Source organism: Filobasidium floriforme (assembly GCF_021052385.1).
Source record: "Filobasidium floriforme strain CBS 6241 chromosome Unknown HD553scaffold_7, whole genome shotgun sequence".
In the NCBI taxonomy this organism is placed as follows: domain Eukaryota; kingdom Fungi; phylum Basidiomycota; class Tremellomycetes; order Filobasidiales; family Filobasidiaceae; genus Filobasidium; species Filobasidium floriforme.
In genome coordinates this window covers 661,166-682,964 of record NW_025763628.1, presented here as the reverse complement: position 1 = coordinate 682,964, position 21,799 = coordinate 661,166, and the positions used below count along the sequence as shown (strand labels likewise).

Below are 21,799 nucleotides of genomic sequence, written 5' to 3'. Positions count from 1 at the left end.
TTCATCCGGGGATAGGTATGGCTGGCTCTCAGCTTATAGCTACATGGCATTCTTTCGAAATGGATAGCCCCTATCGCAAACAACAGCTGGTCAACAGGTTAACACTACACTTTACTCGACACGAACCATCGTCGCTCAAACTGCCCCCTCTGCTCGCTGCTTCTCTCATGGCATCCCTTCTGACCAGACTCGCTCAATCATCCACCTCGCGATCCAGCTCCATCCTCTCACTTTCACGCACCATGTCGACGCAACGAGCCACCCTCAACCTGAAGAACCCTTCCCTCCTCAAGTCCAAGGCGTTCGTCAACAATGAATGGGTCTCTTCCAAGTCGGGCAAGGTCTTCCAGGTGACCAACCCTGCGAACAACCAGGTCATCGGCGAGGTCCCCGAGATGGGAAGCGAGGAAGAGGTCGAGGAGGTCATTGCGGTCGCGAAAAAGGCATTCGAGAGTTGGAGGCATAGTACGCCCAAGGTGAGTCTTCGGCTCTCTACCCGTCAAAGATGGACATGAAGAGGCTGATCCAACTCTGAGTTTCTGCCCGAGAGTATAGTCCCGTCAAGACCTGTTGGCCAAGTTCCACAAGCTTATGCTGGACAACACCGACGACCTGGCCACCATCATCGTAAGCCACTTCTACCTCAGCACTCTAGTCGTTCGAGCAAACTAAATGCCCCGCAATGTAGACCGCCGAGAACGGCAAGCCTCTCCCTGACGCCCGCGGCGAGCACCTCTACTCGTCCTCTTTCCTCGAATGGTTCTCGGCCGAGGCCATGAGGAACTACGGGGATACCATCCCCAGCACGATCCCCGGCTTGAGGAATGTCACGATCAAGCAGCCCGTCGGAGTCGTCGGGGTCATCACGCCTTGGAACGTGAGTCTTGGTTCCGGCATTGCAGAAAAGGCGTCTTCGAGAAGAGGAGGGTTGTGGCTGATCGAGTGTTTTTTGGGATGGCCGATAGTTCCCTTCGGCCATGATCACCAGGAAGATTGCCCCGGCGTAAGCAACTCTGTGATCCCTCGACGGATGTCGTTACGATCCGAAGCTGATCATCGATCTTGAAATGCGATCTCGGTCGTCGCTCAGTCTCGCTGCTGGTTGTACTTGCGTCATCAAGGTACCCGAAGAGACTCCCTTCTCAGGTCTGGCTCTGATGGAGGTCAGTCCCGGGCATACTTCTTCTCAACGACATGATCCCCTAACATTGTGTTTCTAATCCCGCAGCTCGCCCAACAAGCCGGTTTCCCTCCCGGTGTACTCAACGTCATCACCTCGCAAGACTCTCCCAAAGTCGGGCAGGTCATCTGCGCGAGCAAGACGATCAAGAAGGTCTCGTTTACCGGGAGCACGGGAGTGGGCAAGATCTTGGCCAAGCAGTGTGCGGGGACTTTGAAAAAGTACGTCGCGCCTGATTTCGGGCCCGGATTGGCCCGAGGAGGTGATAGCTGATGAGACGCGTTGATTGTCTACAGGCTCTCTTTCGAGCTCGGCGGAAACGCTCCCTTCATCGGTAAGTATTGCACTTCGATACAAAGCAGCCCCGCAAACTGAGAGCTGAGCAAGAACTCGCTCTCTCTCTCGACAGTCTTTGACGATGCCGACATCGACGCGGCCGTGACCGGTGCCATCGCCTGTAAATTCCGATCGTCCGGTCAGACCTGTGTCTGTGCCAACAGGATCTACGTCCAAGATGGGGTCTACGACGAGTTTTCCAAGAAGCTCGTCGAGGCCGTCAAAAAGTTCAAGGTCGGAAACGGAGCTGATAAGGGAGTGTGAGTATTAGGTTGGAACAATCCATCAACAGCGAAGCAATCGAGCTGATTTACCGGATTGATCCGTCGTGCATCAGTACCCACGGACCACTCATTCACGGCCGGGCACTGGCCAAGGTCGAAGACCACGTCAAGGACGCCGTCGACAAGGGTGCCAACCTCTTGCTCGGAGGTTCCCGTCTGACCGGTCCCGAATACCCTTCGGAAAACTACTACGAGCCGACCATCATCGGGGACGTCCCAGAAGACGCTGCTTGTCTGCAGGAAGAGACGTTCGGACCGATGGCCGCTGTGGTTAGGTTCAAGAGCGAAGAAGAGGTTCTGAGGTTGGCCAATGATACCGATGTCGGGTTGGCCGGGTGAGTCTCGCGTGATTCGTTCCTCGAATCGGCCTGAGTCGCTGATGATGTTGTGGATCAGTTACTTCTTCTCCCGTGACGTCGGTCGAGTATGGAGGGTCGCCGAGGCTCTCGAGGTCGGGATGGTCGGATGCAACACCGGTCTGATCTCGCAGGCTTCGATCCCGTTCGGAGGAGTCAAGGAGAGGTAAGCGGGATCGATCGGTAAATCATAGGTTGACTCGTGTTGACGATCTACATATCGCAGTGGATACGGACGAGAGGGTTCAAAATACGGAATGGCTGATTGTGAGTAGTCGAGTCTAACCGCAAAGGCTGGCGAGATGTTCGGGGGCTCGAGTTGACTGTCTTTCGATTTGTGCTTGCAGACGAGGTCATCAAGGTCATCTGTATGGGAGGGCTGGGTACCAACTAGGTGATAAGCACAGCAAAAAAAAATGGACAAGATACACAACGGACCCCTTTTGTATTTGTATAGGCAATCTACAACGACATGATCTGAAGACGTCGGCTGTGCAGCGACTGCGACGATCGGGAGTAATTAGCTTCCGATCAAGCGATGTGTGTCGAATTGAAAACAAAGAGTTTGATCGAGATCACGGCTCTTCACATTTTGCGGAATGTAAAGTAAAGGTCATCCTATCCGCCTGTCCTGTCCTTTGTCTTGAGCAGCTTACAGCGCTGTTCATGACCTAGATAGTCTTTGCCTGATCACCTTTGGGAGGTGCCGAAATAGCATCGACACGCACGTCGACGGCGATCGACCTGAAACGACAACTTCTCCTTCTCCTTCCGCTATCACGACATTAGATTGCTGCTTTTGTTCCGAGACGACCACCACATCATCACGAACATCCTCACGACAGAACAATCGTCTAACGATATCGCTAGGACTACATTTGATCGGACTGAACCTAGTCGACAATAGAAACATCGGAGGCAGGACCGACCGATAACTCATAACGATAGAATCATGTCCCTTAAAGCCGAGCTGGAAACATGGACACAGGCTCTGGAAGCCTATGATGCTTCTGACTTACCTCGATCCCTCGAGATCTTTACCACCATCGCCGAGTCCTCCAAGGTACATTTTAACATTGGTCTCATTCACGCTACCCAGGGGCATCATATCCAGGCGATCAGGGCTTTCAAGCAGGCGACAGAGCTCGATAGGTTCTTTGCGGTCGCCTATTTTCAGAGAGGGGTCAGCTTGTTCTTGACGGCAGAATGGGAGAGGGCAAAGATGCAGTTCGAGATGGCTCTATCGAATATGCGGGGGAATGACAAGATGTGAGTCACACCTTACCTGTTTATTCCTAGTCGTCGCAACGATTGGCTGGGGTATTGATCGGGACATCTTGCATGTGCCGTCCTTTCCGCAGCGACTACACTCAACTCGGCCTTCCCTTCAACCTCTTCCTCCCAGAGATCCACTTCAACCTAGCCTTATGCCATATCAAGCTGAAAGACGTAACCAAGGGAATGTACGAGCTCAGGAAGGCTAGTACGAGGAAGATGACTCCGGCGCACGAGGTGATCGAGGAAGCTATCGAGAAGCGGGGTGAAGGCTTTACCGTGTTCAGCATAGTGAGTGCCCTTGTCTCTCTTGATTAGGCGAATAATCAACTGAGACTGATACCTCTTCGCGGCCAGCCTGTCGGCGTCCTATTCAGGCCATCTGAAAACAAGCTGAAGAATCTCGCACCAAAGGACTATAAAGGGAAAGCTGTAAGTAGCTCGCCTCGATCGGGAGTGTCGCCGATCGATCGAAGAACTCGACTGACGCAATTGTGTTATGTGTCTGGTAGAAATTGATCGCCGTCTCTTCGACCGAGGACGAGTATACGACGTTCACCGGTGTAACCCGTCTGGGCAGGAAACAGACCCCCTCGGGTACCCCGATGGACGCACATCAAATTTCCCGTTCCAAGACGCTTATGAGGATGGGTCATAAGCCGGACGACACGGATGGAGAGAAAAAGACGATCAAGAGCTTTTCGACGAGAGATCTAGGAGAACAGCAAGAGGTGCTAGATCCCCAAAGAGATGGAGAGAGCAAGGCGGTCAAGGACCTAGGGGATCTGATGGATAGGCGATTTTCACCTTCGTCGTCCATCGGGAGCGGGGCTAGGGAGACTCTATTGTCGCCGACGGGGAATAGCCAGCCGGTTCCCGTGGTACCGGACAGCGGGAAGAGCAAGGGCGGGATGTTCATGAGGCGTTCGAATACCCTCAGGGAGTATATACGCTCTCCTAGCTTCCTGAGTAAAGGATCGAGCGGGTCATCGGCGACCGAAGATGCAGGCAAGGGGAAGGACAAGGACAGGAAGTACGCTCCTCCGATCGTTACCAGAGGACTAGATGCTCTCGGTCGCAATCCGGGTGGACAAGATATGGGCCGATCAGCTTCGGACCCGTCGTTCGTACGGCCTCCCGAGATAGGTCCCAGAACGGCCCCGGTCGATGGGTATAGGGGTCAACTGCAGCACGGTGTTGGAGCTCTGACAGGTGGAGCGGCGAGTGATGGCCGGCTAAGTGCGATGGACTCGACCAAGAAGCTCTCGCCGCTACGGCCAAAGCGGCCAGACGGGCGATATAACACCTCGGCAGAGGTACATACACGAGGTGAACAAGACGTTCCTCCGCCCATCCAGAGATCTCTTTCGGCGGTGCCCTCTCTGACGGATACGCGGGAGCCCTCTGCCAGTTTCCGGTCCGCTCCGGTGTCCATGCACGATGGTACCGATCGCGGGCTCACCCCACACCAGGACGACGCTTCAGTGTATAGCCACGCTACCGGTGTGACGGGCAAATATCCCAACGGAGCTGCCGGGCCTGCGTTTGTCTTTGAGGAGGAAGAAACCAAAAAATCCGCAGGGAAGAGCAAAGCGCGTGCAGAAGTACGCATGACAGAGTTGTACGAAGGCTACTATGCCAGCACGGACAGCAAAGACGATGACGAGGACGGCGGTTCGATCCCGATCCCGCCTGTCCCGGTCATCGGCAATCGCTCTTACAAAGACGACTACAAAAGGCCTAACCAGGGCCAGTCCGATCGGCCCAATCCGACGGTCTTGATGCATAGTCTCGAGAACCTGCGGATCCAGCAGCGAGAGAAGCCGGATACCAGGTTATCCCCAGCCTCTTCTCAAGACAGCCCGATCGTGACGATACCGGTATTCTCACCTTACGATCATGGTGGACATTCGCTCACCAAGAAACCGACCCTGCTCACCCCAGCGAGTGGATCGGGTAACGACTTCAGGCGACAGCCTACGTTCCGACGAAGCCCATTGAATAGCTCGAGTTTCGAAGACGGCGAATTGATTGACGTGGATATGCAATCGATTCGAGTCAAGGTGAGCGAAACAAACCATGTCAGCCGTGTCAGAATGCTCGGCGTTCTGACCTGTCTTTCCGCTTTACGTTTGCAGATCCGCTATAACGACGATATACGTGCCGTGGTCATCTCATCGCAGATCGATCTACGCGAATTCAGGACATTGCTATGTGACAAGTTTGAAATACCGGACCGGTTCAAATTACGCTTTAGAGATGAGGAAGGCGACCAGGTCAGCCTCAAGGACGACGGCGATTGGGATGCTGCTTTGGACTACGCTAGAGTCGCGGCCGCTGGACGGCCAGAGGGCAGACTCGATGTATGGTTATTATAGGTCTTTACGAAAAGAATAGTATACTTTGTCTTCTACACTGGCTACGCTTATACATGAAATCGGACAGGTTTCGGAATTTCGATTATATTTACAAGAGGTCATGCTTGGACGGCTGAATGCCGAGGAATTGCAGACGCTCAGGGCAAGGGTAGAGATCGGCAGGTGCATGGTAAAAGAGTCCTTCAAGCAGTTCCTTGGTGGTGGGTCGGTCTTTTTCGTTGCCCTTGGTCGGCGCATGTTTGGCCCAGAAGTCTTTGGCGATCTCCCTGGCCATCTGCTTCCCTTTGTCATAGTTCCGCTTGTGGTCGCCCAAGTCCCGGGTGGCAAAAAGGTCGAATTCGTTCGGCTTGGCGACTTCAGTTCGTCGTCGGGAACGGGAGGAAGAACAGACGACAGCGCTTTGACTCCTAGCTTGCATTTCGGGACGAGTGAAACTCTGCATGACCGGCTTGCGTGGAACTTTCTTGACCATAGGTTGAAGCTTTTCGGGCTGAACCAAGTCTGGTTCAGGATAGTCGAGATGACCGCCGTCGTCGCTACCCTGGAAGAGCGACTCGAAAAGCTCAGGAAGTTGTTCCTTCTTGGTAGGTGCAGAGCTTCCGTCATTAGCTTGCGGAAGACAGCTGGTCGAAGCGCTGCGCCTGTTTTGAGCAGTTCGACCGCTCTTCTTTAGTTGGGCGATGTCGATCGGGGTAGACTTCTCAGGTTTGATCTGAGTGGCAACAATAGGCTGACCGACCCATTCAGAATGCGCTTGGTCGATCTCTCGAAGCATCTCCTGGATCAAAGGGTGGAATTGCGACTCTGGCTCATACGGGTTGTTATGATCTTTGTTGGAGTCAAAGAGCGGTTCCTCCTTGAATTCAAATGGTTCGTTGTATGTTTCGTCCTCTTCGTAGATTTGGACTGGCGGAAAGGGGAAGCCAGAGGCGGATTCCAGTTTGGGCGACGGGGTCGTCACTCGAGAGTTGGTACGGCTCGAGGCGATACTGTCGACCGACCCGCGCGTCAAAGCAGGACAATCGAGGTCGTGGGGGTTCCATCCACGAAGAGGCGCCTTGGTGGGCTCCATAACCGGGATGAAAGCGAAAGGATTGCCGGTCTGTGTAGCCCTCCTGTCGAAGCTGGGTGGAAAGACTTCCACCGGTGCAATCGTTACAGGCAAAGGAGCAGTTCGACTGCTGGTAAGAGTCGGTCGCTCGTGGTCTGGAGTCGCGATGATTACCGAAGCGCGTCGATCCGACTTCGCTGGAGGCGTCTGGGGAACTGCCATGGGTTCCACGTTGGCAGGGCTGGTAGGGTCCGAGGCCGAAACAGACCGCTGAGAAGGATTTAAGGAGGCGCCGGTCAACCTCTTCATGACTCGAGGCCTACGTACAGGTAGACCAGGCAAAGGTTTGTTGAGGTTCTTCTCGATGGCTACGGTGACGAGCGGATCGACCGATATCAAGCCCTTGATCAACTCGGTTTCGTTCGGATGGTCAGAGGATTGAAACGTGACCCTTCGGGTCGCGGAAGGACGACTGATCGTATCGTCGAGGTCTTGCACCTTTTTCAAGGCCGAACGAAGTGGACTGACGGGAAGAGATTGGCCGTGTCGACCGAGCGGGGGTGGTAAGGTAGGACTGGACATGATCGGTGGCGATACTCGAGTCCACCTGTACGTTCTAAGAGGTGGCGATGTCAGTTCAAACTGAGGAGATTGGTACAAGTGAAGATGCATGAAAGTAAGCGAGAAGCATCCCAACTGCCTATGTTATATAGTCCAAATCCTCTCGCTCTAGAGACGCGTCCGGTCGACCTGTCAGTCCGAGGTCAGCCCGGATCGCCAGACTTGAAACGCGTCTGAGGGTCAGATGCGCGTGAGCAAGCCCTGCGCGTCATCGAGGAATCGATCATCAAGCGCGATGTCGTTGCTGCTGCACCCGTTTCTTTGCGCAGTCCGCAGATGCAACCGTCTGGCCATACTTTGGTCGCAGTCTGGTCACAAAGTGTTACGAGATATCATGAATTTGCAAAGGTGTGATCAGGAGCTATACATCTCTGCCCATCAAGCGCTCGGAGCCGTCGATGATTTGCCTGCATCTCTCACGCTGCCGAATACCAAATGTGATCTACCTGACCGCGCCTTGATGCCTCGAACAGGACTGCCGACTGAGGCACATCGGGTAATAAACGGCAAGGCCGCCAAATCATGGTACCAGAGGAGCTTGCCTTGAAGAGCTTCACGTGAGCAGCCGATTTCAAAGGAGCAGGCTGGTGCGGAATGACAGGCGGGTTACAGGCAGATGGGTGGAACGACATCTCGTGTAAGGCCTGAAGGTAGAGACGCACCCTATTGTCAAGGATCTCCTGCAGATATTGAGTTGGAATTAGCCTTGCATGGCTTCATGTGTTATAAGACCATGATGAAAGCAAACATGTAGTGTTTGTGAGAGGTATAACTCAATACCTTCAAATCCACCGACAAATTGCGCTGAAGGGGGTTGTCAGTCGATTGGCCGCTGAAATGTTGCTGTTCTTGTTTATGGTGAAAACTTCGAACAATCGCAATTTGCCAAGCTGAAGCGGAATCCGGAGTTGATAACCCCATCGCGGAGGATGGCAACATGGGTGGAAAGGAGATACGAATCGGAAGACGAGAACAGGCGACTAGGCATACGGCATAGAATCGCTCACCCATGAAGCTCATCACAACGTGCGGGGCAAGATGGAGCGGCGAAAGGATGAACCGACAAACGAGAGTGTCCTCCGTCCGACTACGGGTAGCGAGCCTGAGCCGAGGAAAAACCAGCCTGCGCTTCTACCCGGCAGGAAAGCAGAAAGAGTAACTTCTGCTCGGTATGCATACACGAATCTGAGCCTTCCTTTTCCATAACTAGCATCTGAACAGCGGGTTCTGCGAGTCAGTCGGGGCAACTACAAGGCTGGCACGGGGCACCGTACTGTTCCTTACAGTGATAATAATCATCACCCGTCACTGGCTTGGGATAGAAGGATACCTATTCCTCATGACCCTATGAATTTGGACCATTTGGGTGCCGTTGAGGGACATAAATGGGGAGGAACAGCTGAACCTGTTAAGTGGTAAAACGGTGAGTCTCGCCGAAGGACACCACACAAAGCCAGGTCCCTGTGGCGCCGGGAGTTTCACATAGGCACATACCTGAAGGTCATAGCAGGTTTGATGTCCTCCAAGCCAAGAGCACTGAAATGTGGAAGGCGCGAGCCAAGGGTGCCGTTCACAGTGCGCGTGACAGGATATTGTTGGCGGAGGACTTGGGTACAATCGACGCAACTGGTGAAGTCCCCAACAAAGCCACGTCGGAAGGCCTCAAAGATCTATCAGCTCAAACGGTCTTGTCAAAGCATTTTCAGGGCGACTTGCCGTTGACGAGGCCTTGAGCCTGATGAAGATTGCAAACATCAAAGCCGGCGAGCAGAGGACAAGGCCAGCGTTGACGCTTACCCTTGTTGTGGACGACGGCACGTACCACACGATCAAAGTCGGCTTGACTTTGACCCAGATCCACTCTCCTGAGACCTGATGTCTTGTAAGACATATGGAAAATGGGACTTAACCTGTGGGCGGTGAACCTATGTCTTGGAGGTGGAGTCCTGATCAATATGATCATAGAGAGGACCTTGACTTCTCTGTGTGTCCTCCTGGCCAACTGGATCAACCTAGTGGTCCATGTCTACTGGCTGAGGAACCATAAGGGGTACCTCATCCTCGCAGAGAATCAAGCCGAGATGAAACAGATCGGGGAAGCGACGACATGGAGACCCGAACTTGAGACAATGGCGCAAGAACATGGCATGCGTCTCCCCATAAACCCCACCCATTGGCTGACGTGGTTCAAGTAGGCATCTGCCTCATTGCGATTTTGGTATTGCTAGGTGCTTTTGTGTTACGAAGATATACATCGGCGTAGGCGTATTCAAAATAAATTCCCGACCCACTCTTGATCTCTCCTCGATTATGACGCTTTCAGAAGTATCCTTACATGGCATGACCCCTATCGTTCGCCGTTTCATACAAATTATACGACGCCCCGTTCGCATACTTACGGTTTCATAGTCATCACATCACACACGTGCAAGCTACTCGGACGCTAGGGTCGATAAAAGCACGGCGACAACGAAAATCCAGGCATGACGCCTCGATTCGTCGTACCCGATCTCGTTAATCTGCGGATTCCACGTATCTCGAAAGGAAACTCGGCTGACACAATTCAGTGTGTGGAATGGTAGACATTGGCAGCGGTGATAAGCCACGATGGTCATCTAGCTCACCTATACTGTGGGTTTCGTGTGATCTAGACGCGTGAATCGTCCTGGATCGAATTCGATTACATGTTTGAGGCCACAAATCGCCTCCAAGGTTTTCAAAGACTGCCTCATATATGGGCTCAATCTTGTCCCCTTAGCAAGGAGAGTTGTTCAATATTGCTACGATATAGCTGCGAAGCCCCGCATGCCTTCTAGATCATGCTCATGTGCCATTCGGGCAAGGAAGGGTGACACGTTGACAGTCAAACCCTTAGAGACTGATCAGGACAAGCTGTTGCGGACGTGGTATTGTTTCTTGTCGCGATGGGCAACTTTATGTGTTTCGTTTGATACATGTGATACATCTAAAAGTCGGGGAATAAATTATCATGCGGGCCAGTCCCCGTCTTTCCGTACGCAGTAACATCTGCTTCCTGATATCGGTCGAACCTGAAGACGAACGATGATTAGTCAGGCGATTGGGCAACGCGCTCGATTCCTGTATCAGCTTACTGGCTAGCATCGCCGTCTCCCTCAATCTTGGGCACATAAGGTGCCGGTATCTCTCTCCGATAGAGCTTGTCCCAATCGACCTCAGCGTACCAACCGTGGCTGAAGATATCTGCTGAACCTCCTCGCAAGTTACCGAAACGTTTGGTAAGATCGCCCGTCAACAGGTTCTTGAGTAGATCCCGTGCAAGACCGTCAAAGTAGGTCGGATACCGTACTTTTCCCTGCAAAGCGGATAATATTAGCCTACAATTCGGCGCGATCGGCGAGAATTCTGGCAACAAGGGCTTACAGCAATGATCTGCATGTGAAAAGCAAAGTAAGCGCAATATTCGATCGTCTAGTGCGATCATCATGCAACTGACCTTTTCATACAACTTCATCGGGTTGCCATCCTCGGTGAAGAATGGCGGATATCCGGCCTTTAGTCCCAGGGCCAAAGCGCTCGATATCAGCCATCTTGACCTGTTCGACGGGACCGCTCGTCGCTTACCAGCATTTCAAAGATCAAGACTCCGAGCGCGTACCAGTCGACACTCTTGTTGTAACCTTTGCTCTGAACCACCTCGGGGGCCACTGTAAAGCAACAACAAACGGGAATCAAATAGTATCAGCCTCACATACTCGACCGGAATATCGTTAGCTTCACGATATACTGACGATAATCCGGCGTTCCACACAATGTCCACGTGATATCCGGTACATGCTTGGCGAACCCGAAATCGGTGACCTTGATATGCCCATCTGCGCCGAGCAACAGATTTTCCGGTTTCAAGTCCCGGTAGATGATGTTCAAGGAATGTAGGTAGTCGAGCGCCAATGCCACTTCGGCCGCGTAAAACTTGGCGACCGAGTTGGGGAAACGCTGCTCGATGAGGGAGAGACAAATGTCCAGTTAAAGAGTCAGCTTGACGATAGTATCATAGCTTCCCTTTGCCGCGCTTACCTGACTCTTTCGTAACAGACTGAACAGTTCCCCACCTGCTACGAAATCCATGACCATGTACAGATTATTGACATCATGAAACGTCCCCCAGAGATTGACCAGGAACGGATGTCTGACGCGGACGAGCATCTCCCTCTCCGAGTTTGTGTGTTCGACCTGTTTCATCCGAACGACCTTTTCCTTATTAAGGACCTTGATCGCGTAGAATCGACCGTTGTGCTTTGACCGGACGAGGTGGACACGGCCGAACGAACCGGTTCCTAATCTATCTCCACAGAGGATTGCGCGTCAGCGTGGGTCCACCAGCATGTCCTCTCAGGTGGCAAGGATAGCCTGAAATCAAGCCGACACTCACGTTCGTTCGATCTGGAAATCCGCCAGCGCATACCTCCCCGCCGTCTTTCTCGCCGCAGCCTTGACATTCGCCGATGGCGTGGTCGTCCCCGGCGTCCCTCCGGCGGCCACAGCAACCTGCTCGAAAGCCGCTTGAGTGGCCACGGCGTTGATCGTGGCAACACGTGCCTGTTGTTCGGCGTACTGGAGTGCTTGTTGTGCTTGAGCGGCCTGTATGATAGAGAAATGCAGTATAGAGGGGGGAGAGTTTTCGTTTGGCATGAGAACCCCGACAATTCACACCGACCGAGACCGGCAGAATTCTTACCTGTTCTTGAGCCTCCCTGACCTTGTCCTTCAACCGTTCTTCCTCTGCACTAGGCTGTCTCACCTGACCTTGCGGGACCGGGCTTTGCACACCTCCCGCTCCGTCCCCATTCCCATCTTGCATCGACTCCGGCTTGTACCCGACGTATCCCTGCGTAGATGCAGACGTGGACGCGGAAGCGGGGTTGGAGGATGATGAGGACAAGCTCAGACCGCCCACGCCCATCATCTCGACCGACATGGCACGCTGGTCGTTGGGTTTAGGAAGGACGTGTTGTGGGATATAAGCTTGAGGTTGAGCATGGCCTTGAGCGCCCGGTGATACTGCCGATGATTCATGCTGATTATGGTATGATGGAGGTTGCTGCTGTTGCTGCACGGGATGCGCGGTATAAGTCTGAGCCGGGTAAGTCGGCTGAGGACTGTTGAGGTTGATGACAGGGACTCCTCCGACCTGTATCGACGGTACGTCCATCATCTCGTCTTGACGCTCGGTCCTGCTAGGATCGTTGGTATACTGAGTGACGTTGTCTCGATAAGACGAATGACCGGACTGGGGTGGGGAGGGTCGTTTAGTTTGTTGACTTTGCTGCTGATAAGATCCTGCTCCATCGAGTTGGTCGGTAACAAGCCCAGGAACATTTCAGCTGCAGTCATTGATATAGGTAAATAAAGGCCTCGACCGACCGTTCGAAAAGTGCTGAGATACAGGTCGAGCTTGTCCAAAGTTCGAGCTCGATCTGCAAGCACAAGCACGAGATTCGCTCGCGATGCCCGTCAGTTGACCCGCCCGACCAAGGAACGCCAGAGCCCGTCTACCAGATACTCACTGTTGTTCTCTACTAGACGATACGCCTGTCGAATTCTGATAGGCCTGACCGCTACTGCTACTACCACTACTACTGTTGGCAGCACCACTCCCACTTGCAGTTCCGGTAACCCGCGCGATCGTCGCTCCAAAGGATCGTTGTTGCGTCAAGGGTGGAGGTTGAGGATGACCTTGCTGTTGATGCTGTTGGTGCGAGCTCGGGGTCTTGTCTCTCTGGAATTTAGACAAGAACGAGTTGGGCATGGTGGGCTAGGTGAGCAGGCGAACGGTGGTGTCGATGGAGAGAGAGGAAGGGTATCGGGTAGCCAAGGGCGAGGAGAGGGCGACGAGGACGAGGTGTCAGGGGCAGATGTGTGCTCGGCAAGGTTGGTACTCCCCCCCACACTAGCGCCTAAAAGAGATGAGTTGATGGTCGAAATCCAGTCGTTCTCGATCTGAGAGATCCGAGAGTTGCGTTGTACCGTCACTTTCTGAGACGCTACGAGCTACGCTGTATTGCAAGCTTGCTCGCAACGCATGGATCGCATTCGATGCCATATGAGATGAGGGAGGAGGGAGGCAGGGAGGGAGGGCAACCTTGATATCGAACGGAAGAAGGGTCCGAAGGGCCGATGCTGGCTGCAATGTGCTCGCTACCGCCCGCCCCCGCCAATCGTCACTCTCGCTTCCTCGTTGATCCCGCGCAGATCGAATTCAAGCCACCCCCATTTACCACCCTGGGCTGTCAGCTGCTCAAGTCTTGAGACGTCCTGGTCACGAAAATATCGTAGCTCGTAATGGATCTCTCGCTTCTCGTTATGATATTCGTAATGTACAACCCTAGACCAGCCTCATGATGAACCGGTTTCACCTGGCACCTCCCGCCAAGCTCTTCCCCGGCGTTCAATACCGCAGCAATGTCATTCTCGAACGCTCTCCCCATACCTCCTACACCTTGACCAAAAAGGGATACTCCAGCAATTCTTTGGCCGTGGGTCGTTTCTCATGATCGATCAAGAACGAGATGTCCAGGAAATCCGCCGCTTCCTGTGAAATGTCGGACGGGTTCGTGGGTCGAGCCGCCGTCCCAATCTGTCCATGCGGGGATGGAGCGATCAGTTACAGTATAGAGGTAGAATCCATGGTCGGTACATACCCGGAAGATGGCCTGCATCTGCGTCAAGTTTGGCCATGGGTGCTCTCCCGTCAACATCTCTACCACCAGACACCCCACGCTCCAGATGTCGGCCTTTTTCGTATACGCCGTCTGTTTGACCACCTCGGGCGCCATCCAGAAGACGGAACCTTGGAGAGAGGCTCGGTTGAGGCGCATATTGGACAACAGGTCTGCGAGGAGGGTCGTCAGATCAGTACAACGCGACGAGATCCCCGAAGGCCCACGCTCGGCTCACTGTTCTCGACCTTCTTCGAGATCCCGAAATCGGAAATCTTGACTCCACCCTTGTTATCGACCAGGATGTTCGCACCCTTGATATCTCTATGGATGATGTTCCTCTCGTGCAGGTAGTCCAAGCCGGTCAAGATTTGCCTGACAAAGTTCTTGACGAGCGCTTCCTCAAACGCGCCATAGTTGTTCAAGAGAGCGGTGACGGATCCACCGGGGACGTATTCGAGGAAAATGTTCAGGTGCGATTGGTCGGTCGATGAGTCTGTCAGAGGATTCAAATGGAGTGGAAAACATGAGGGATCAGCTCTCGTTGCTTGAGTGGTACTAGACCAAGTGGTGCGAAAAAAATATCTCACCGAGATATTGCACGATGTTCTCGTGCTGCAAGTCTTTCAACAGCGCAATCTCCTGTTGCATCGCAGTGACCATGCTCTGTTTCCTTTCTTCGCTTCCCGTCCCACCCATCTCGAGATCGACCTGCTTGACGGCCATGAGCAGACCTGTCTGGGCGTCCATGCCGAGGTAGACCTTGCCGAAGGAACCTTGACCGATAAGAGCTCCCTTTATCCATTTGATGGATCGGTTGGCTACAAGTTCGAGATGACACGTGACAGGTCAAGGAAAGCACGACTCGAAAACGATTCTCGTCACTCACTGCCGGTCGACGTCACAGCCTTTCCATGCTGGTCCTCCTCTTCCTCTTCCTCTTCCTCTTCCTCTTCTTCCTCCTCGCTTCCTTCCTCATCAGACGTCTCCTCCTCGGAGCTCTCCGACGCCTCCTCTTCCGAGTCTTCCCCTTCCTCTTCAGGTACCAACCCAGGACTGTAGGCTTTGCTCAAGCGGATATTCTCTGGAGCCAAAAAGTGATCGTCCTCGGCCTCCTCTTCGGATTCGGCAAAAGTGATCACGCTAGCCCGCCTGTTCTCCACCTCGGCCGTGATCTCATCCACCGTCAAAAGGCTCGCAGTGTCCGAGACACGGCGGCTCTTTCGACGACTCGAGACGGTGCTGAGCCGTCTACCCGTTGTCGAGCGCACAGAATTCCGACGGTCCTGCATGATCGAGGCGGGCCGAGGTCGAGAACCGAAGCTAGGCATCGAATCCGAGAGCGATTCCTCAGACGGCTCAAAGGGCGGCAAAAGCGGCGCTCCTCCCGCCGGTGTGGATGCTCCACTATCGTCAAAGGCGGGTCTGGACTCGAGCCCATCGTCTCCCGATACTGATAACCGTGGGACTTCGCTCACCTCGAGTCGCTCCTCGGGAATAGCGGCGGCAGGAGGGATTGATGCATTCTTGTAGCTGGAAGCTCGACTCATTCGATGAGAACTGTTCGAGCTCGCCACGCTGAACCTAGACGGAAGCCGATTCGCATCGAGGCTGTGACGAGTCGAATCGATGCTGCTTCGCAGTTTATCCAAATCACCCTTGCTCCCGAGCCGCAGCATGCTGTTCCTCGCTCCCTTTTCGAGATCCTTCCTCTTGGCAGCCGGAAAGTATTCAGCAAGATGGCTCGAGATGAGTTCGCTCGGCGGTCGATGGCCAAAGAAGTTGTACATCCTGCGCCCTCGACTAGCCAAAAAGGATCCTGACGAGGGTGATTTGGGTAGGGGAGCCTGTGGTGCAGCCACCGGTTTGGAAGCATTGTCGGATACTGGCACGCCCAAGGCAGACATGACGCTGATCGTGCTGGCTCGGTGCGTTTGATTGGCACCTCGCAACGAGGTGGCCGTGCGAGGCGAGTCCCGGGTACGAGCCGACATTGCCAACGAATAGGTTGGGGATGTAGGCGAAAGTGCAGAGGCAGGCGGGTTGTCACCAAAGATAGATCCGATATCCTTGCGGTTCGGGAGGATTCTCATCTGTTTCAGATAGAGTCCGTTCTCTCTTGCAGGGTCTGTAGGTGGCGCATAGCAGACCGCGAGCAGCTCCGCTTCTGTGAGTGGGGCAGCTGTGGCGATTGAGGGTATATCAGTAAATGATTCCATAATCACAGCCTCCTGCCCACTCACAATCGTCATTCTTCTGCAAGAACACACCCCACCCATCGACGTCTAGACAACTCGTCTCGTCATTCTCCGATTCACTCTCACTCAAACCCGTCGCTCCGCCTCGCGCTATCCCTCTCCATTTCCCAAACTTGCGCAGGGCCTTTTCGAGCACCTCGAACCCGTTCTGACAGGCTTCCACGTCGATCGTCCTGGACGTCTCGTCTTCCGCCAAGATGAACTTGACCAGCTTTCGCTTGACGTCCTCGAGAGACAAGGTCGGCGTGCTAGATTTCTCGGAAGCCCAGCGGTCTGACCAACTCCTTTGTCCCTTGACGTGCACGTATTCGTCGTTCGGACTACGGGAGGGTGAATTATACCATTTCCGGTTCTCGCTCGACATTGGATAAGTCGGGGTGATATCGCCTTGCCCTTCCGAGGCACCCCGATTCGCGTCAAATCTGGACTTTGTAGGCGATCCGGACCCCTTAGTTGGACTATGGCCTTTGATTGACCGGGGGGCCGAAGCGGCATAAGGATGGACGCTGGTCCCCGAATCCGTACTAGGCCGTTTGGAACCAGCTCGTCTGGGATCGGAGGTTGATATCGTCGACAAGCCTCGACTCGCCGGAGCTTGAGACGTCGGAACTGTACTCGCTCCTCTGCGATGTGTCGTCGTGACGGGTATACCTAGAGCCCCGCTAGACGTAGCCGGTCGACCTTCCGACCCTCCGCCTGACCTAGTCGAACCGAATGATCCGCCGTTCGGCCTCGACGCCCCATTGCCCGCAGACGACTTCCTAGCGAAATCTTCAGACCTCTCCTGCCAGAGCCCGTCATTCGGTCGACCAGCCGTCGTTTCCTCGGGCGGAAGTCCAGGAAGTGGCCTTGCCATGTACTCGTTCGATCCCCTCCGAGCTATCGGCACAGGATTACTGGAAGACGCGCCCGGAAGGGGACTCGGCGCGCGTCTAGGATGGGTCGATGAACCGGGAGGAGACGTCCCGTAGTTACTGGAGTTGGCGACGGGAGCTCTAAGTTTCCCGTGCGAGTCCTGAGGTCCGGGGACGTTACTGCTCCCTCCAGCAGCGGGGTACGCATGCGCTCGGTTCCTCAGACTAGAGGCTCTTGTCAAAGATCCGGCGGTGTTCGGCGGGTTAAGCGAATCGACAGATGAACCTGAACCGGGTTGTAGGCCTGCCGTCGTATGCGCGTTCGTTGCCATAAGAGACCCGTTCGATCCTGGGCCATTCATGTCCGAAACTCCAGATGCCGGCATCCCTCGAGGCGTCGTCGCCGTAGAGCTCATGCCGTTGCTGTTGTGTTGGTCTGGGCGTACATTGCTGTCTCCCCTGCCCGGCTGAGCAGAGGCATTGTTCTGCACGTTGATCTGGCCATGCGAGCTGCTATGCAAATGAAGCGGGGGTGGTCGAGTCGCATGTAGTCTTCTTAGAGAACCTCCTGTCCCGCTGCGACTTCTAGACAGGCCCGTCGCACCCGTCTCGTTCTGGTGGTCCTGTAGCGACTTGGCGGGATCATTGGGTGGCCGATTGGCATAATCGTGATGCGCCACTGAGCCGCCTTGATGGCCATTCATTCTGATGTCGATACCCAGCCCGACTTCTCCATGGCGTCGCCCTGCATCGAGACTCTCGGACCCTCCCGTCCTACGCATAGTAGACATCGTCCTTTGATGTCCACCTTGCTGTTGAGCCTGGACGCTGGCGAAACTACTCGCACTGGCCGGCGTACTTCCCCCATTACTGCTATCCCTCCCCGTTCCCACATTCAGCCCAGCCAGGGAGGTGGAATTCCTCTTCTTCAACTCCCTTATGGCTCCTAAAAGGCGGACCCTTTCTCCAACCTTGTTCACGCCGAGTTCCTTTAGCTCGTCCGCTCCGAGCTCGAGGATGACGCTGCCCGTAATGTCATTGTCCTCGAACTTTTTGGAATGATGCCCGCATCGTTGCAGTTGAAGGAACGAGTCGATCTCTCGATTGGACCAGGTGGCCAGATGAATGTGGAAAGGGATGTTGGAAGGGGGACGGTAAAGGGGTGGCGTAGATGGTCGTTGCATCGTGGGTGCAATCGAGCGTCTAGTTGTCCGACACAGTATCTTCCTCTTTTACTGCTGCTGCTGCGACGTGTATTGTGTTCTGATTCATAGGCTCGCCTAGGTAGCTTGTAATTTCATCCTGATTGTGACGGTGTGCTTGTAGCTTGTTCTTGTATCCCGAGTGTTTGTCGAATTTCTCGACAGCTTGGCGTGTATGTCCGAATTCGAAGCTTTCCTGATTTCCTATCTCGGTACCGAGTTGTGTGTTCCAGCGGCTGTTCCCTTGCTATCGCGACACCTATGATCGACCTGGGAAGCGTACGACTGCTGGCTATGTAGAACCGCGGATGAGCAATCGCAAGCCTGATCTGAGCCCTGTGTCGGGTCGAAGATGTCGGGCAGCTGGGCAGGTATCTGGCAACAAGCAACAAGGCAACCACAACAACGATGTCGGGTCACCGAGAACAAAAGAGAGAAAGCAAGCAGCCATAGCGCCCTAGGAAGCTGAATTTACTTCCGGTGACCTCGTCGAGTACACGTCATCTTTGGGTCGAGAGAATGATATAGATATCCATCGTGAAAATGGTCATGACAAGGAGGGTTTACACGGAGCAAGGAGCATCGTCATCGGAGAAAGGGAAAAGACCTAGTAGCCCGGAGAAAGGGGGTTGATCTCGTTTCGTTTTTGTATTCACATTTTTCAGTCGAACCGAGTCGGCTGCTGCATCTATTGAGGTCCGGGTCCATCGCTCTTCAACCTGATCGGGATACACAGAAGACGTCAGGACACTTCCAACATCAGAGCTTGTGATGATGCTTACGAAGATCGACCTGCTCGCAAGATCTCATCCGTGTTGAGCAGGTTGGTAGCAATGACGGCGCTACAAGGGAAAGGATCGCCTCGTCGACATAAGCTCCTGACAGAAGGCTTTCTCTCATATGGATTGTCGCTCCGAATCGAGACTCACCATCCGTGCATCATCTGCCTCTTTACTCTGTAGTTGTCCCAGACACCCTCGACGGTAGGGTCAAACGGCTCTCCGCTCTTCAAGTGCAATCCGACAATGTGACCCTCCTCGGCCTCTTCCTGCAGAGCGACGATCGAATCCTGGACGTCGAAACCACCGTTGGCCGCGAGCGTCTTCGGGATGATCAACAGCGCCTCGGCGAAGGCGGCCACTCCGAGCTTCTGTCGGCCCTTGGCTTTGGGCTTGGCCTTTTCGTTCAGGTACTGAGCGCATGCGACCTCGAAAGCTCCAGCGCCGGGGATGAGGGATTCGTCTTCGATGGCGTTCTTGACCGATCGCAGACCGTCCCGGATGGCATCGGTGATCTGAGCGATGGTATGGCTGTTGGGTCCTATGTTTCGTTGGACGATATGAAGACGTCAGCGACGCCGAGTCGGCCTGAGAACCAAGCCAAGATTGCTGCTCACCCTTGACCAGAAGCGTGACACTCTTGGGCTCCTTGACCTTTTCTACGAAAGTGTACTTTTCCTCTCCAAGCGTGTGTTCATATACGAGTCCTGCGTAACCCAAAATGTCCGGGCTCAGGTCGTCTACCGAGTTTTGTGCGACACCACCGCAGGCGTATTGCAGCCTATCCATTGCATTCGAAACACGCTAAGTTAGTCTCCAGCCATTCCAATATTTTTCGCATGGATCCGGACTCGCCTCTCCATGTTCCTCCTCTTTGCTCGCCTCAATGCCAAGATCCCGTTCTTGGCCAATACGTCCAGACTCATCGGGTCGATACCCTTCTGGTTGATCAAAACGAATCCCCTCTTCTTGGAACCATCCGACGGCTGTCCGTCTGTCCCGAGAGCTTGATCACAGACCTCGTTCTTCAGAGCGACGATCTTTCGGAGTCGGTCGTCGATGAATTTTCGCTCGGATTCGACGAGCTTTTCTCGTTGTTCCGCCGTCGAGTAGAAGAAACCCGAGTTGACCTCGCTATCGAGAGAACCGCCGAGATATCACAACAGTTAGCTCTTACTGGTTTAAACCGCTCGTCACAAGGTGCCGACGCCGACTCACGTCTTTTCATACTCCAACGACACGTTCATCGTGAGCACAAACGCGTTTTCCACCTTTTTCGGCATATCCGCATGCCTCGCCCCGTGATCGAGCACCAAACCCCGAATCAACGTGCTGTCCGTATCCGTCTTGTGCATCATCTTCATGATCTCTACCATGTGCAGGTCGATGGGTTCACGGAAAGCGTCGACCCCCTTGGCGTCGGCCGCTGGGGGAGGAGCTTGGATAGCAAGGACGGCATCGACGATAGAGGTTGCGAGCGAGGTTGCGAGGGCGGGATGGAGTTTGGTAGAGAGGGAAGTGTGAGCGACGGAGATCAAGGTTGATCTATCGATCTCGCTCGTGATTTTGAATTCGTCCAGGAACTGGCGAGGCAATCAAGAGGATCCCTGATGAGCCGACCCGCACAGAGAGATCGCCAACGACCCCAATTCCGAGCCGAACCCACCTTGAGCGCCTCCTTCTTGGCGATGTCGAAACCCTCTCCGATGACCCTCGGATGCACGCCCTCAGAGATGTACCTATCGGCCTGCTTCAACAACTCTCCCACGAGGAGGACGACCGAGGTGGTACCGTCCCCGCATTGCTCGTCCTGAGCCACAGCCGTCCGTGCGATCATGGCGGCAGTAGGATTCTGGATCTGCATCTCGGATAGGAGAACCTTGCCGTCCTACAAGGCGTAATAGCGAGATAGACATGTATACCGGCTTATCAGTAACCGCGCCGAGATGAAGTCTGCGATTGCTGTTTTGTCGGGTAGAACGCTCACCTTGGTCATCTTGATTCCTCCAGCGCCGTCTACCAACATCTTGATGGTACCTCGAGGACCTAAAATTCGCGTATCATAGCTGCTGCTCAGCCACACTGCTCCTTGCCAGGCCTCTCGGGCGGTCCCACGGATACATACCGAGGTTGCTCTTGACGACGTTGGCGAGACCCATGGCGCCCATGGTGTTGACCTGGAGCGCCTGCGTCCGCCTGACGCTCTCGGCTTTGGGATTGATGAGTTCGATAGAGGATGACATTTACAGGATATGCTACTATGATCAGTATGAAGGTCAGAGTGGGTTCGATTGGAACAAGGATGATGTTGACCTTTGATCGTGCTTCGAGCTCTAGCTTGCGATCAAGCTTCGCGTCACTCACTCAAAAGATCACAAATCCCCCCATTAAGTAGTGCAACGCTCGCTCGGGTTAGAAGCGCGCGCAGGGAGGGGTGGACAAGGTGGATGACTTGGAACATCGATTACTCAACAACCGGGGATACTAGAGCCTCACAAATAGCTTCATGTGATCGGGAAGCGACTGA

General features: G+C 54.1%; 7 protein-coding genes across 7 annotated transcripts; 3 read left to right on the top strand and 4 right to left on the bottom strand.

Annotated features, from left to right (window-relative positions):
• Nucleotides 1-67: 67 nt before the first annotated feature.
• HD553DRAFT_308936 (succinic semialdehyde dehydrogenase) lies at nucleotides 68-2,640 on the top strand. Its single transcript, XM_046179608.1, has 12 exons — nucleotides 68-476; nucleotides 556-627; nucleotides 689-877; nucleotides 966-1,003; nucleotides 1,091-1,163; nucleotides 1,229-1,401; nucleotides 1,477-1,514; nucleotides 1,590-1,776; nucleotides 1,854-2,135; nucleotides 2,197-2,322; nucleotides 2,383-2,423; nucleotides 2,504-2,640. Exons 1-12 carry the CDS (start codon nucleotides 168-170, stop codon nucleotides 2,548-2,550), a joined length of 1,575 nt encoding a protein of 524 aa, XP_046037806.1. The 5' UTR covers nucleotides 68-167; the 3' UTR covers nucleotides 2,551-2,640.
• Nucleotides 2,641-3,108: 468 nt separating this feature from the next.
• HD553DRAFT_270514 (uncharacterized protein) lies at nucleotides 3,109-5,809 on the top strand (the record flags this gene model as incomplete). Its single annotated transcript, XM_046177666.1, has 7 exons — nucleotides 3,109-3,425; nucleotides 3,518-3,722; nucleotides 3,789-3,863; nucleotides 3,944-4,028; nucleotides 4,188-4,480; nucleotides 5,099-5,494; nucleotides 5,570-5,809. 7 exons carry the CDS (start codon nucleotides 3,109-3,111, stop codon nucleotides 5,807-5,809), a joined length of 1,611 nt encoding a protein of 536 aa, XP_046037805.1.
• An 88-nt stretch (nucleotides 5,810-5,897) lies between these two features.
• Nucleotides 5,898-8,113, bottom strand: HD553DRAFT_323162 (uncharacterized protein; the record flags this gene model as incomplete). Its single annotated transcript, XM_046181366.1, has 2 exons — nucleotides 5,898-7,467; nucleotides 7,902-8,113. 2 exons carry the CDS (start codon nucleotides 8,111-8,113, stop codon nucleotides 5,898-5,900), a joined length of 1,782 nt encoding a protein of 593 aa, XP_046037804.1.
• A 2,235-nt stretch (nucleotides 8,114-10,348) lies between these two features.
• HD553DRAFT_308933 (cAMP dependent protein kinase catalytic subunit) lies at nucleotides 10,349-12,769 on the bottom strand. The gene is made up of 9 exons (XM_046179607.1): nucleotides 12,199-12,769; nucleotides 11,893-12,101; nucleotides 11,538-11,802; nucleotides 11,252-11,456; nucleotides 11,085-11,167; nucleotides 10,953-11,013; nucleotides 10,905-10,909; nucleotides 10,595-10,815; nucleotides 10,349-10,531 (listed from the first exon to the last, which is right to left on the bottom strand). The coding sequence occupies exons 1-9, from the start codon at nucleotides 12,673-12,675 to the stop codon at nucleotides 10,447-10,449; spliced, it is 1,611 nt and encodes a 536-aa protein (XP_046037803.1). The 5' UTR covers nucleotides 12,676-12,769; the 3' UTR covers nucleotides 10,349-10,446.
• Nucleotides 12,770-12,883: 114 nt separating this feature from the next.
• HD553DRAFT_308929 (uncharacterized protein) lies at nucleotides 12,884-13,559 on the top strand. The gene is made up of 2 exons (XM_046179606.1): nucleotides 12,884-12,937; nucleotides 13,028-13,559. The coding sequence occupies exon 2, from the start codon at nucleotides 13,192-13,194 to the stop codon at nucleotides 13,462-13,464; it is 273 nt and encodes a 90-aa protein (XP_046037802.1). The 5' UTR covers nucleotides 12,884-12,937; nucleotides 13,028-13,191; the 3' UTR covers nucleotides 13,465-13,559.
• Nucleotides 13,560-13,790: 231 nt separating this feature from the next.
• Nucleotides 13,791-18,475, bottom strand: HD553DRAFT_294537 (uncharacterized protein; the record flags this gene model as incomplete). The annotated part of the gene is made up of 8 exons (XM_046178468.1): nucleotides 13,791-14,097; nucleotides 14,162-14,352; nucleotides 14,418-14,675; nucleotides 14,770-15,000; nucleotides 15,069-16,361; nucleotides 16,423-17,432; nucleotides 17,631-17,970; nucleotides 18,133-18,475. 8 exons carry the CDS (start codon nucleotides 18,473-18,475, stop codon nucleotides 13,954-13,956), a joined length of 3,810 nt encoding a protein of 1,269 aa, XP_046037801.1. The 3' UTR covers nucleotides 13,791-13,953.
• A 464-nt stretch (nucleotides 18,476-18,939) lies between these two features.
• Nucleotides 18,940-21,596, bottom strand: HD553DRAFT_308925 (chaperonin Cpn60/TCP-1 family). Its single transcript, XM_046179605.1, has 9 exons — nucleotides 21,398-21,596; nucleotides 21,260-21,318; nucleotides 20,939-21,160; nucleotides 20,491-20,855; nucleotides 20,128-20,406; nucleotides 19,890-20,053; nucleotides 19,423-19,813; nucleotides 19,276-19,335; nucleotides 18,940-19,212 (listed from the first exon to the last, which is right to left on the bottom strand). The coding sequence occupies exons 1-9, from the start codon at nucleotides 21,513-21,515 to the stop codon at nucleotides 19,182-19,184; spliced, it is 1,689 nt and encodes a 562-aa protein (XP_046037800.1). The 5' UTR covers nucleotides 21,516-21,596; the 3' UTR covers nucleotides 18,940-19,181.
• Nucleotides 21,597-21,799: the final 203 nt, after the last annotated feature.